We start from the raw sequence: 12,474 nt of genomic DNA, 5'->3' as shown, positions 1-12,474 counted from the left end.
TGCCATAGTTTGGACTATTCAGCAACTTACGCCTTATCTGTATAATAGAAATTGTAAGGTTCTAAAGGATCACTTCCTGCTAATATGGTTGCACTATGCCAAAGGGAACAATTCCAGACTGCTATGCTGGAGCCTTGCTCAACAGGAGTATGACATGGAAATAATCCATATCAATGGGAAAGAAAAAGTGATGGCAGATGCCTTGCAAAGAATAGGGGATGCTGAGCCATATTCAGGAGCATCAGTGACACCCCTTCCCTCTGACTGCATGGCTAGGCTGTTACAGTGCCTGAAGAAATCACATTTAATATTTGGTTGGTGAAATCTAGGTATAGAACTCACAGCCAATTTGGGTTTGTGCCTTGTTCCTAATAGTCTGCTGTGAGGTTGGTACCCACACTCATGAGCCACTGCAGGATGGTGGGACATTAGGCTCTAACAGTGATTAGTGTGTACAGTTTGCAAAACACGTCATATTTAGATTTTTTTAAACATAGATGATCTTATACATCTTGTAAAGATGCAGTTTAAAATATACCAAACACCACTTAAATTCTTTCATTAAAAAGCTGTTAGATTACTGTACATTTCACCTCCAAACCTTCACCATGAAAATCCCACAGATAAACATGAAGATTAATTAAAATGACTTGTATGTTCAGTTGAGTATGTGATGCTGCCAGATGTTGCCTAATGTCACATGTCAGTGTCACATGTCTAGTGGCAATTAATCATGGCTGACTGAATGGGCAACCATCTTGAATCAGGGGGACTGGAGAAAGAAGTAATATTACAATATGAGGAGAGTTGAAGGTACTCTATACTACACAGGGTTGACCCCTTCAAAAATAGAATTGAGATAGGAAAGCATTTTCTTTCACATATTCAATTTTGCAGTTGGGATCTGATCTGAGGTGCTCAGATGCCTTGGTGATAAACCTGATATAAATAGAGAGAGAGAGATTTTACATATTTGAAACATCATTTCACAGCCACTTCTGCAGCCATAGAATCATGGATGATGATGATCATAATAAACAACTTAGCACTGAATAGTGCTTTACATTGCTAAAGTGTTGCATACATAATATATTAACCAATTAATCCCCACAACACCTCTGTGAGTATTTTCATCCCCATTTTCTACTTGAGGTAACTGAGAAGCCATATATTCAGGAGACAGAGCCTAGCTCAACTGATCTGATATCACAGCAGCCTCCTCCTCCTTCTTGCTACAATTCTGTGCCAGTAAATATTTCTGGGCACTTTCATTTCTTACTCAAGCCTCATGAAAGATCCGGGAAATGGCATTGGCTTGAGGGTGTGGCCTGGCGAGATGAAGTGAGACAGGAGGGAGGTGGAAAAATACTGTGTCTGTATGCAGTAAACTGTAGACATAATATCACATTAGGGAAGGAAAAAAGCAGATACCTGAGTCTGTAATTGTTTGGTTTCAGTCACAGCTATTCACCAAAAGCACGTAGGTAAAGCAAAAAGGTAAGGATGAGGCATGCAGGGTGTGTAGTGTGAATGGTTATAAATGGTTCATCACAAACATTTTATTCATTGCTGTTCTTGCTCTCAGGGAAATATGGAGGGGATAGAGAGACAAGGGAAAGATACCTCCTAAAAGGTGTGTGCATGTGTGTGTATGTGGGTGTGTATGTGGGTGGGGTGGTGATGTGGGGAAAGCAAGAGATGGGTCAGGAATGAGCTGAGATTTGCTTTTAAAAAGGAATGTATTTTTTCCAAGGAAAAACCTTCAATCACAATTAACATCAGAAAGTTCTTTGAAAACTTTTGGGGACCACATTTAAAATGTCTAAATCAACTCCTTCTGCAAGAACCAAGCAGGGAAAAGTTCCTCAGAGAAAGTCAAAGCCCAATGAGGGGACAGAAAACCCAAGAGTTATGTATCTTCAGTCTCCGTCACAAACAGATTTTGCAGTCACCAAGTCTGGAAGAAAATTGAGGGCACCAGAGGCTCCAACTACTCAAGACTCAGAGTGCTCACAGTGTCCCTCAAAGACCTGTTTACAGCTGAGGAGGGCTGGTTCTGCAAAACCGAGAAATGAAGCTGCAGGTTAGTGCATCTCATTTTAGCTGGTGCTTGTTGGTAAAGCTCATTTAGAAATGCTGCAGGCTTCATATTGTTTCCTTTCTTTAAGGCAGCAAATAAAGCCTATCAATATATGTCATGATGATCTTATCCATACCTGGAGTTTTAGGTAGTATTGCCACTAAATAGCTCAGTTTTTTGTGTCCTCTGTCTCTCAGGCTCTCCTCAGATCAGGATACTGGGGGAGAGTGTGGTGGATGGGTGGGTACCGCCTGATGAGGTGAGACAGCTGCAGCAGTTGTGGCCTGGGGTCCAATGATGTGGCATTATCTTTTCTTCCCTCCTGTATGTTCTGTACTATACAGAGACAATAATTCAAGGCCATATTATTACTGCAAGATTTGGACTTTGTAGCTGTTGTTACTATGGGATCCTGCAAACTCTTACCCATGCAAATACAATAGATCTTTGCTATAACGCCCTTCACAATAGCTAACCTTGGGCTATAGTGAACGTGGTCCCTGGATCCCACCTCCAGCCCCACCCGCTGTGGTGGGGGGCTGAGAGTGCCTTCTGCCCCAGGGCTGCAAGGGGGGCAGGATGACAGCTCCTCTACCCCAGAGCTGTGATGAGGGGCTTACAGGTCCTCCAGCCACAGCCGGGGCAGAGTGCTTCTCCAGCACCGAGGCAGGAGGAGCTCTGTTTCCCCACCAAGGCCCCAGGATCGGAGGAGCTCTCCCTCCCTGCTGCAGCTCTGGGACGGGAGGAGAACTGTCAGCTCCTGCCATGGCCCGGGAGCTGGAGCATCACTCTGCCTTGGCCGTGTTCCCAGGGCCAGAGGAGTTTTCCCCTCTCTTCTCTCTCACTGTAATGAACCCCTGACTATCCTGAACAAATGGCTTGGATCCCCAGGGGTTTGTTTTAGCAAGCGTGTACCAGTCACTTCCCTGGAGATACAGGTAGGAACCAGACAAGGGAAGATATTTTACTCATATCACTTAATAACTGAGACTCAGCCTGAGGGGTATTTGAGCTCAGATACCACATGTTGTTTAAGGATCCTAGCACTGCTGTTCTGGGTCCCTGAAATCCATCTTATTCTTCTTATTTTGGGTTTTTCAACAAAAAGTTGAAATTTCTTTAAGTTTCACTTTATCAAAACACTCAATTTTCCATTGAAAAACAACTTCAATGGAAATTTTTCAACCAGCTCTATTTATAACCCTCTCTCAACTTTTGTGTCCCCTCTTCCCACTGGTTACAGGTAAGCTTTTGGAGGCTTATCGTGTTTTTAAAAATGTGTTTTAAAATGGTTTTGTGTTGAAGAAATAGAGACACACCCATCGCTCACATTGGCAGGCTCTGTGCACCTGCAGCAGAAGCATTTGAGTTTTACACCTGCTTCACCAGGAAGTTTCAAGTGTCATAGCAATAAACATGAAATCCCAGTTGACCACAGGTCTGCCCCACTATTTACACACCTCACATGGCTTTCGCCAGGCTTCATCCATTAATGTTTGTAGATAAGCCAAGTTTATTCATTATTATTGTTCTTATACTGATGTAGTATTTCTGCTTTTAGCTAGATACTGCGTAAAGGATCACAGGGTATCCTGGGATGTATCTGCAATTATTTGTAACTTTCTCTGTGTAAAGGCAAAAGAATTGATAAATGTGTTTCCCACTAGCACTAAAGCTAAGAATTTGGAATTTCTTTAGAAGCCACATCTGAGATGCCTGGAACAATGCCAGCCAAAAGCCAGAGTAAACAAAGTGACCGGGCTCCTGAACACGAGAAGGAAGGAAAGATTCCTCAGACAAAAGCCAGAGCGGGGAGAGGCAAAGGAGCACAGGATGAGGAGAGGATAGAAGACTCAGCAACTGCAACTATTCTGTCTACATTAGCCCCAGAGCAGTTCTCTGCGCACTGCCCACACCCCAAGCAGACTGGATCTGCACAAAGAAGGAGAGAATCTACAGGTTGGTGCAGGCAATTTTTGGTTGAGTGAGTAATCTGGAGACCATCACACTTTCTATTTTTTTCACATAAGGAGGTGAAGCAAAACCTTGATGTATATGCGGTGATTGTTTGTCCCTTCCTGTTGCTATTGCCCTTATTGGGAGTGCCCAATCAAAGTCCATGACCCTATTATATTAGATGCCATACAGGAAGGTAAGGAGGAGAGAGCTCACTGTATAGGTCTAGGACAAGATGCAGCAAGTGAAACAAAAAGGATGAAAAAGTAGGAGCAAAATGAGCCTCCTTTGTATAGTGTGCAGTGGTGAGCTGAGACTACTTATGATTAGAGATGGTGGAAAGAAAATGCCACTGAAAAATTCCAAGTTATTTTCACTCCTCAGGTTTCAAAAAGAAATGATTCTTTGTTTATTTATTTATTTATTTTTGGTGAAAGGTTATACTCGTCATTCTCACTTACAATTTTTTTTGTTTTCTTTCCATGTCCCCACTATCCCTTCTTTATTCTCCCCACCACTTTATTTCATTTTACCCCTGGGAAGCAGGGGTTGGGAAAAGGTAAGGGGGGAAAGCAAAAAACCTAACACCATAAAGTCTACATTTTTTAATGGAAAAAGTTAATAATTTTTGGAGAAAAACTGTTATGAACATTTCCAATTTTGAAAAAAAGGCTGTTTTTCAACAGTCACCGACAAGGACAACTACTAACCAACCATAACAAGCCACTCCCGCCAGCCAACAACCTCAACACATTTTTCTTCAAAATATTTCAATCAGATCTACTTCCTACTACACAAAATGTGTTTGTTGTCATCGCTACTTTGACCTTACAGTTTGCTACATTACCTGTCAAACCTTTTCATTAATCTAGGCTGCAAAGGCAGGGGCAGTCTGCCTGTTCATGTGTCTGTACAGCACCGAGCACGATGTCTACCTTCCTTAGGTACTTATATGGCCCCCATTACTGTAGTATCGGAGTATCTCACAGTCTTTAATGCATTTATTGTCACAACACCCCTGTGAGGTAAGGGAGTGCTATTATCCCCATTATAATAATAACAGGAGAGGCCCCTGGAGCTTTAGCTAATGGGGTGCCAACAGATGGTGCAAGTTACCCTCCTTTCTCCTTCACTGGGGCTTCCCTCTGGGTTTAGGATATTGGGGTATCAAGAGGACACAGCTCTGGTGCATGAGATGGCTATTACAGTAACCCTGGCCATCTTAAGTGAGCATCATGTTTTCTTCCCACTGGTGGATTGAGTGTAATGGAGAAATAATAAAGAACGTTCTGCTGGCTCGGGCACCTGGATATCTTTATTGTTGCTGCTAGTGTTCTAGGAAAGAATCAGACACTACACTGGAGACGAAAGTGGATGTTGGACTCTGGAGTATGTTTTTTTAATATAATTTATCTAGAATAAGTAACAGAAGTGCATCACCCCTGACAGGGAATGCCACTCAGACCAGCCTTGTTTCAGGTAGATAGAGGCATCTATCATGTAAATTAACTCTGAACCATGTCAGTAGGATGCATGCACTGACGGGATAATAAGTGAATGATATATTTTGTTACCCTAGTCCTTATTTATCTTTTTGAACTTTTTTTTTTTTAATAAAATAAGGTGCGCTAGTGATAATTGTCAAATGTCTGTACAATGGAAGAACATGATTATCCAAGAGGCTTGGGGGACTCCTGAATCCACCGGATAATCAGGAGCCATTGGGTTAGCTGGGGGTAGAGGGACAGCACTACAAACTTGTTTGGAACTCTGGTCTCTTCCACTGTGCAGTGAAGGCAACACTAAACCTAGAAGACCTGGGACTCAATCCTGCAAGGTGCTGGGACTCCTCCAAGGTGCTGAGTCCTCTCAATCCCCACTCAAGGCAGTGGGAGTTGAGGATGCTGCTCAACCCAGAGACTGAGTATTTTGGAAAAGCCGGAACATGTCTCTTGGCCTAAGGTTTTGGTCCTCTCTCAAATGTTCCCTTGTAGGACACCTTGGACAACTCTATTCCAAGTCCACCTCTGCTGGCCTGTGTGAAACCTCAGAGAAGGCAGCAGCTGCCCTTGCTGTGCCAAGTCAAGATGCTGCTCGCCGCATTAAAGAACGGGTAAAAGCCCTCCCTCTGAAACGTGTGGAGATAACCGAGGCTGCTGAAATAATTAATGGGTTCATTGACCCATTCATTAGTTACCTGAAGGAGTGTTCAGAGAGGCCCTACTTTAAGGAGGTGATCAAGATGAACACGGGCAGCTACTATGAGTCTGTGAAAGTGAGTAACTCTCTGCTAACTGTTCTAATAGTATCATGAACTGACAATGCTGCCATTTTATCCAGCAGGAGTAATACAAAGCAGAGGTGGATCTAGCATTCAGTCTGGGAAGAAATTCACAGATTCACTGCTTTTCAGCTGATACGGCCTGATATGATCTCAGCTATGCCCATCTATCTGAGGTTTTTCTATAGTGCCTACCACTCTTTTATACAGCAACGTTCACCATAGCATCTTTTGTATATTGCCTGTCACTGTGGTGATTTTAATGGGATTGCAATGGTATAACTGTATTTGCCTGTAATGTATATCTTTCTATCCCATTTCCTAAGAGCCAGTATCTGATAATCTTACTCACCTTGAGTAGCACCTTAACCCTCCAGTAGTCCCTTTGATCAGCGATTAGTTAATGGGACCACTAATGGAGTAATTTAAGATATTTGACAAGGTATTAAAATCTGGTCCTAAATAGTGAATTCAGTTCACTGTCCAGGTGCTTCTTTAATAGTGCTTGTGCCATATTGGGGTCAGTTTATATTCATATTTCATTTCATATTCTTCTGTCCTTTATCTACATATTTCAAAATCACTATGTTTATTTGTCACTGTCATACATAATTGAAAGAAATTTAACTTTTAAACCTGTACCTTTAGGTTACTGTTATTATCATTTATCTTATGTATTCTACTGTCCTTTTAGATGCTGATTTAATATTACTACTCCATGTCTTACATTGTGTAACACCTATCACACACTTTACAAACTATGGCCCAGATCCTCTGCTGCTTATGAAAGTTGGTGGAAATCTATTGACTTAGCAGAGCTACACTGATCACAAGCTTGAGAACCTAGTTCTCTATATCTATACAGAGATACATACCAGTGGCATAGCTATGGGTGGACCTGGGTGGGCCATGGCACTTTGAAAACAGGTCCACCCAATCAGATTTATACACTTCATCCTGCGTTTTTATCAGCCTCTGTAGAACCGGCTGTTTCGCTTGTGATGCAAGGCTTGCGCCCACCCGTGTCAACCACAGGCCCTGCCAAAAAATCAGTTCTGGTTATGCCTCTAATACACACACACAGAAGAATTGCTTTATCTACTACCTAAGAGCAGCCTCCTTCAAGGCATAGGTGGCAGATGTTTAACTGCAACCAACTATTACATACAAATAGTGTAGAAGTGAAGGAAAGTTACAGCCAAGTGAAGTACAGGGAGAATTTGGAGCTACAGATATAATTACCAAGATTGGGATTAGGCTAGGATATCATGTCTAATATCCCAACTCTTGCAAAAAGTGACATGGGACCTTTAATGACCACATTTGTTCAGGGCTGACATAGCAACTAGAGCAGCATGGTGGCCCACATGCTACATTAAGGCACTGGCTTAGTTCTAACTTGGAGAAGAATCACTTACTGAATCACCAATACCAGCTCCTGCATTCTGCTGGCCAAGAGGTGACTTAAAGCTGCCCTAGCTGGGCAGATGAGGATTCCCCTGGCATGAGAGAATCTTTGGCTGGTTCAGAGTCAGTGTAGTTAGCTCTATGCCATCCACACTCACCTTATAAGGGGACATCTCAGAATTATGCCAAGATAGAAGGAGTGGGCAGGGGTGTGCGGACAGAGTACACGTGCTTTGGCAATCTCCACTGGCATAACAGCTCCAAGGGAGCTGTTGCAAAGCAGCCTAACATTGAGCCGCTAAAACTTCTGTGGGGGGCTGAACTGGCCTCTGACTGCCCCCCAGATCGGTGCAACAGAAAGGTGCTGCATATCATGCCACTATTCCTTATGGATGAATTAACCAGCACTATCTCCGGCCATCAGAATCTTCTCTGGAAAAACTCAAGATGTTGATGTGAAATAGTGGGGACAGCCCGCTCTGTCCTAACAGCAAATGAGCAGCCAGGATTCTGTCTTCCCTGTAATGCAGCTTCTTGCACAGTTATTCAGTTGCACGCCCTCTAAAGATGAAACCTTTCCTACAGATTGCTCATCCAGATGAGTTTGACGTGATGCTAGCTCTGCCTGTTCCAAGATATATTATGTACCAGAAAGTGGATGACTGCGATGGGCTCTACTACAAAGTTACTTTACCAAGGAAGCCCAGGAGCTTCCCTGCACCTTTCCTGCTGGAGGATGGAAGTACTGTGTCTCCTGTGAAAGTCCTGGAAGAATTCAGGAAACATGTCATTCACTTCATCGCATCATCCTACAAAGGTAAGCAAGTGCCTTTGACTCTGCCGGTTTCCAGATATTCCTGACCAAACTTTTCAGCACATAAGCTGTTAGCAACTGTGCCTCACCTTTAAAATTAATAAACAGATAAAGTTGTGAGTGCATGTAGCGAGTATGAAAGTACGGAATGAAAAAACACTGCCTTGAGCCATGCACTATGCACACTTCACCTGCAAAGCCACCAATTCCATAATATGGAAAATATGTCTAACCAAACGTGATGTTGTTTTTGATGAGATTACAAGTTTGATTGATAAGAGTAACTGTACTGACATAATATGGTTATATTTCTTAAAGAATTTGACTTAGTACCTCATGACATACTGATTAAAATTCAGCACTATAAATTAATATAGCACATAATAAATCAATTATAAACTGGCTAAATGATGGATTTCAAAAAGTAATTTTAAATGGGGAATCATCTTCCAAAGAGTCATTTCTAGTAGGGTTCCACACGGATCTGTCTTTGGCCCATATTATTTATTAATGATTTGGAAGAAAATATAAAATCATGGTTTGTAAAATTTGCAGATGACACAAAAATTGGAGTGGCGAACAATGCTAGGTCAGATCAGTTATACAGAGCAATCTTTATCACTTTGTAAACTGGGATTGCTTGACCAACATGCATTTTAATACAGCCAAATGCAAGGTCGTATACATCTTGGAACAAAGAATGTAGGTTACACTTATAGGATGGGGTACTCTATCCTGGCAAGCTGTGACCCTGAAAAGGATTTAAGAATCATGGTGGATAACCAATTAAACAAGAACTCCCAGTGTGATGCTGTGGCTAAGAGGGCTAATGTGATTCTTGGATGTATAAGAAGGAGAATATTGAATAGGAATAGAGAAGTAAATTCTCTATAGTGATGTGCTCAAATGGAGTCGTGGATGAGAGCATTAAATACATTAATGAGTCAGGAGTTGAACGTAGATCTCCGGAGGTGATTATAGAACTAAAGCACTGCATAGGCCTATTCAAGTGACACTGCAAATATTACAGATCTCCATCATCCTGAGGAAAGTTGTGGCTTTCATAATCTAGAAATTCCTTGGTGGGTTTGTATAGACGAGAGTTACTGACTATTGAATTGGAGATGATGCAAATCAATCAGGTTTGCTTTATATCCTTTTTGAGCTCTACAATCTAATTCTATGTTTGCCTATTGGATCCCCAGTGCCTTTCCCAGGGTGGAAGATGAAGCTAAGGAGGAAGAAACCAAACAGCCCAGCAGTGACTGTTCAGTTGCTGGATGACAAAAGGGGCGAGGTCATGTCTATTGATCTCGTTCCCGCTCTGGAAATCACAGCCTCCTGGCCTGATTCATGCAGGCTAGGAAAGGATGTTGAAAAATGGCTCGGGAAGAAAACCAAGCCGAGGAATAAGTCATTTTATTTTGTTGCCAAGCAGCCACGTTGGCAAGATGACAAAGGTAATTTAATTCCTTGCCTAAAAAACATTGTCCACCTCAGCAAACTGTCCCACTAAAGTGCTGAAACTGAGATTGAGTTAACAACTTTTCTGCTTCGAAGAGGGATATAATAAACTAAAGAACCAAACTCTGCCCTGGAGCTGGGAGACCTGCCTGGTCCTTCTGTCCATCATAATCTCTGGAGCCCACTCAATCTGTGACATTTCCAAGATCTTATTGCAAATCTCAAAAAATGCCCTCTCTACTTTATATCTATTTTGATAAATGAGAGAGGTTCAGAGAAGATCTGGGGGAATGATTAAAGGATTAGAAAACATGACTTATAGCGACAGACTCAAAGAGTTCAATCTATTTAGCTTAACAAAGACAAGGCTAAGGGGTGAATCGATTTGAAGCTATAAGTACCTACTTGGGGAACAAATATTTAATAATGGGCTCTCTTCAGTCTAGCAGAGAAAGGTGTAACATGATCCAGTGACTGGAAGTTGAAGCTAGACAAATTCAGACAGGAAATAAAGCATGCGTTTTTAACAGTGAGTGTGATTAACCATTGGAACAACTTACCAAGGGTTGTGGTGGATTCTCCATCACTGAAACATATTTTAAACCAAGATTGGATGTTTTCTCTAAAAGATCTGCTCTAAGAATTGTTTTGGGGAAGTTCAATGGCCTGTATTAAGTAGGAGATTAGACTAGATGATCACAATGGTCCCTTCTGGCCTTGGAATCTATGAATTTATAAAACGACATATAGCCAGACCTTCAACTCCTTTCTTCCTCTTTTCACCCTGTATTTCATACACAAATATGTTTTTTTTAAAGAAAATAGCAACTGTAATTTAAATTATCCTTAAATACTTTTTCAATATTTAAGCAGCCTTAATCTGAAGGTCTGGATTTAGGACAATGCCATTGATGTCTATTCATACCCGGAGAGCCTGGCAGTGTAATGGTTGTGTTGTTATGTATTGCAGAGGTCTGGCGAATTTCTTTCTCTCATATTGAAAAGGAGATTTTGAATAACCATGGCAACACTAAAACCTGCTGTGAATCTTATAATACCAAGTGCTGCAGGTATGTAAGTCTGGGGATCAAGGGCTAGCCCAGCTGGATGTATTTCACTTGCTCCCTAGAATTAGTACAGGTGAAATCAAAATCCATAAGGGAACAGGGCAAATAATATGTAAAAAACAATTTATTCTACAAATTTTACTTCTTTTTCTGTTCATGAATTGTTCATGGACTGAGTATTATTTTTCTCTAATTTACTTGTTATTTAAAACAATTGCCTGAAAAACGTTGTTCTGGAGCTGGTTAGTGAATTGTTTGCTTTAAATATTCGGTATTCAAAATTATTTTGTTTTTGGTTGGACATATAGGTGGCATGGTATGATTTCTATTCCCTGATTGGGAAAATGTAACCCTCAGATTCAAGGTTCCACTAGAAATTCTCCCCAAAACAACCTAGAACTCACAAGGCCTAATCGTACTCCCATTAAAATCAATGGAAGACTCTCAATGATTTTAATGGAGTTGGACTAGGCCCAGAGTCAGAAAGGGTCTTATACATACTTTTTGCATCTTCTCTCCCCAAAAACTTATTTTGGTCTCGTCCTCTAGAATGAATCAGGAGTTATGTACCGGATGCAAGTTCTGCCCTCACTTACACCATTGTGAATCTGAATAGCACTGAGGTCAGTGTAAGTGAGATCAGAATTTGACCCAGTCTGCTTGAACTGTAGCACAACAGAGATATCAGCAATTAGACATTTTTACATTTTTTTAAATGTCTAATGCAATATTCTGTTAAGCACCAGGTCCTCTGTAAGCTGATATCATGTGGTTAGTCAGGAATAATGATAAATAGTCATGATTATGAATATGTTTTACTTCTCCCCCTGCTATGTGTAGGAAAACCTGCATTCGGCTGATGAAGAGCCTTTTTGAGGCCCTGAAGAAAGATTATCCCCGGCAACTAAGTCACCTGTGCTCCTACTATGCCAAGACGTCCTTCCTCCACACTCTGACTCAATGGAATGAGGACTGGGACTGGAAACCTTCCGACATCACCTGCTGTTTTCTGAGAGTGCTGGATGACTTCATTCAGCACCTGGAAAAGGCTAACTTGCCCCATTTTTTTATTCCAAACTGCAACCTGTTCTATAGCTTTCCTCCCAAGGATTTGAAATTTTTGCTAGAGCTCTTACGAGAACAGAAAAGAAACGGATTGCAAGCATTTGCAGTTCACAAGGAATAGTTTCTTCCAGCTGATGGTTCTGAGTGAGCATGATCTATTTCTATGATTGTTATGGAACCAGCCAGAATTTTTTTCTCTGTGTTTTGATGATTCAGAGGTCAGATTCTGTAGCTCTTGGGCAACAATTTCCAAAAGAAGCCACTGATTTTCAGTGTTTCAGTTTCTGAGTGTCCAGTTTACGATACTCTGGGGGCCTGACTTTCGTAGGTGCTGAGCACT

At 41.6% G+C, this 12,474-nt stretch overlaps 1 protein-coding gene across 1 annotated transcript; it reads left to right on the top strand.

Moving 5' to 3' along the window:
• The first annotated feature begins 1,818 nt into the window (after nt 1-1,818).
• On the top strand, nt 1,819-12,255 carry LOC137142509 (cyclic GMP-AMP synthase-like). Its single transcript, XM_067531923.1, has 7 exons — nt 1,819-2,083; nt 3,779-4,039; nt 6,031-6,311; nt 8,310-8,541; nt 9,744-9,998; nt 10,973-11,072; nt 11,910-12,255. The coding sequence occupies exons 1-7, from the start codon at nt 1,819-1,821 to the stop codon at nt 12,253-12,255; spliced, it is 1,740 nt and encodes a 579-aa protein (XP_067388024.1).
• Nucleotides 12,256-12,474: the final 219 nt, after the last annotated feature.

This window comes from Emydura macquarii, unplaced genomic scaffold (genome assembly GCF_026122565.2).
Source record: "Emydura macquarii macquarii isolate MOO-44397 ecotype Brisbane River unplaced genomic scaffold, CSIRO-AGI_Emac_v2 contig_374, whole genome shotgun sequence".
Classification (NCBI taxonomy): Eukaryota; Metazoa; Chordata; order Testudines; family Chelidae; genus Emydura; species Emydura macquarii.
Note: the sequence above shows the minus strand (reverse complement) of the source record. Positions and strands in the feature narration are given on the sequence as shown.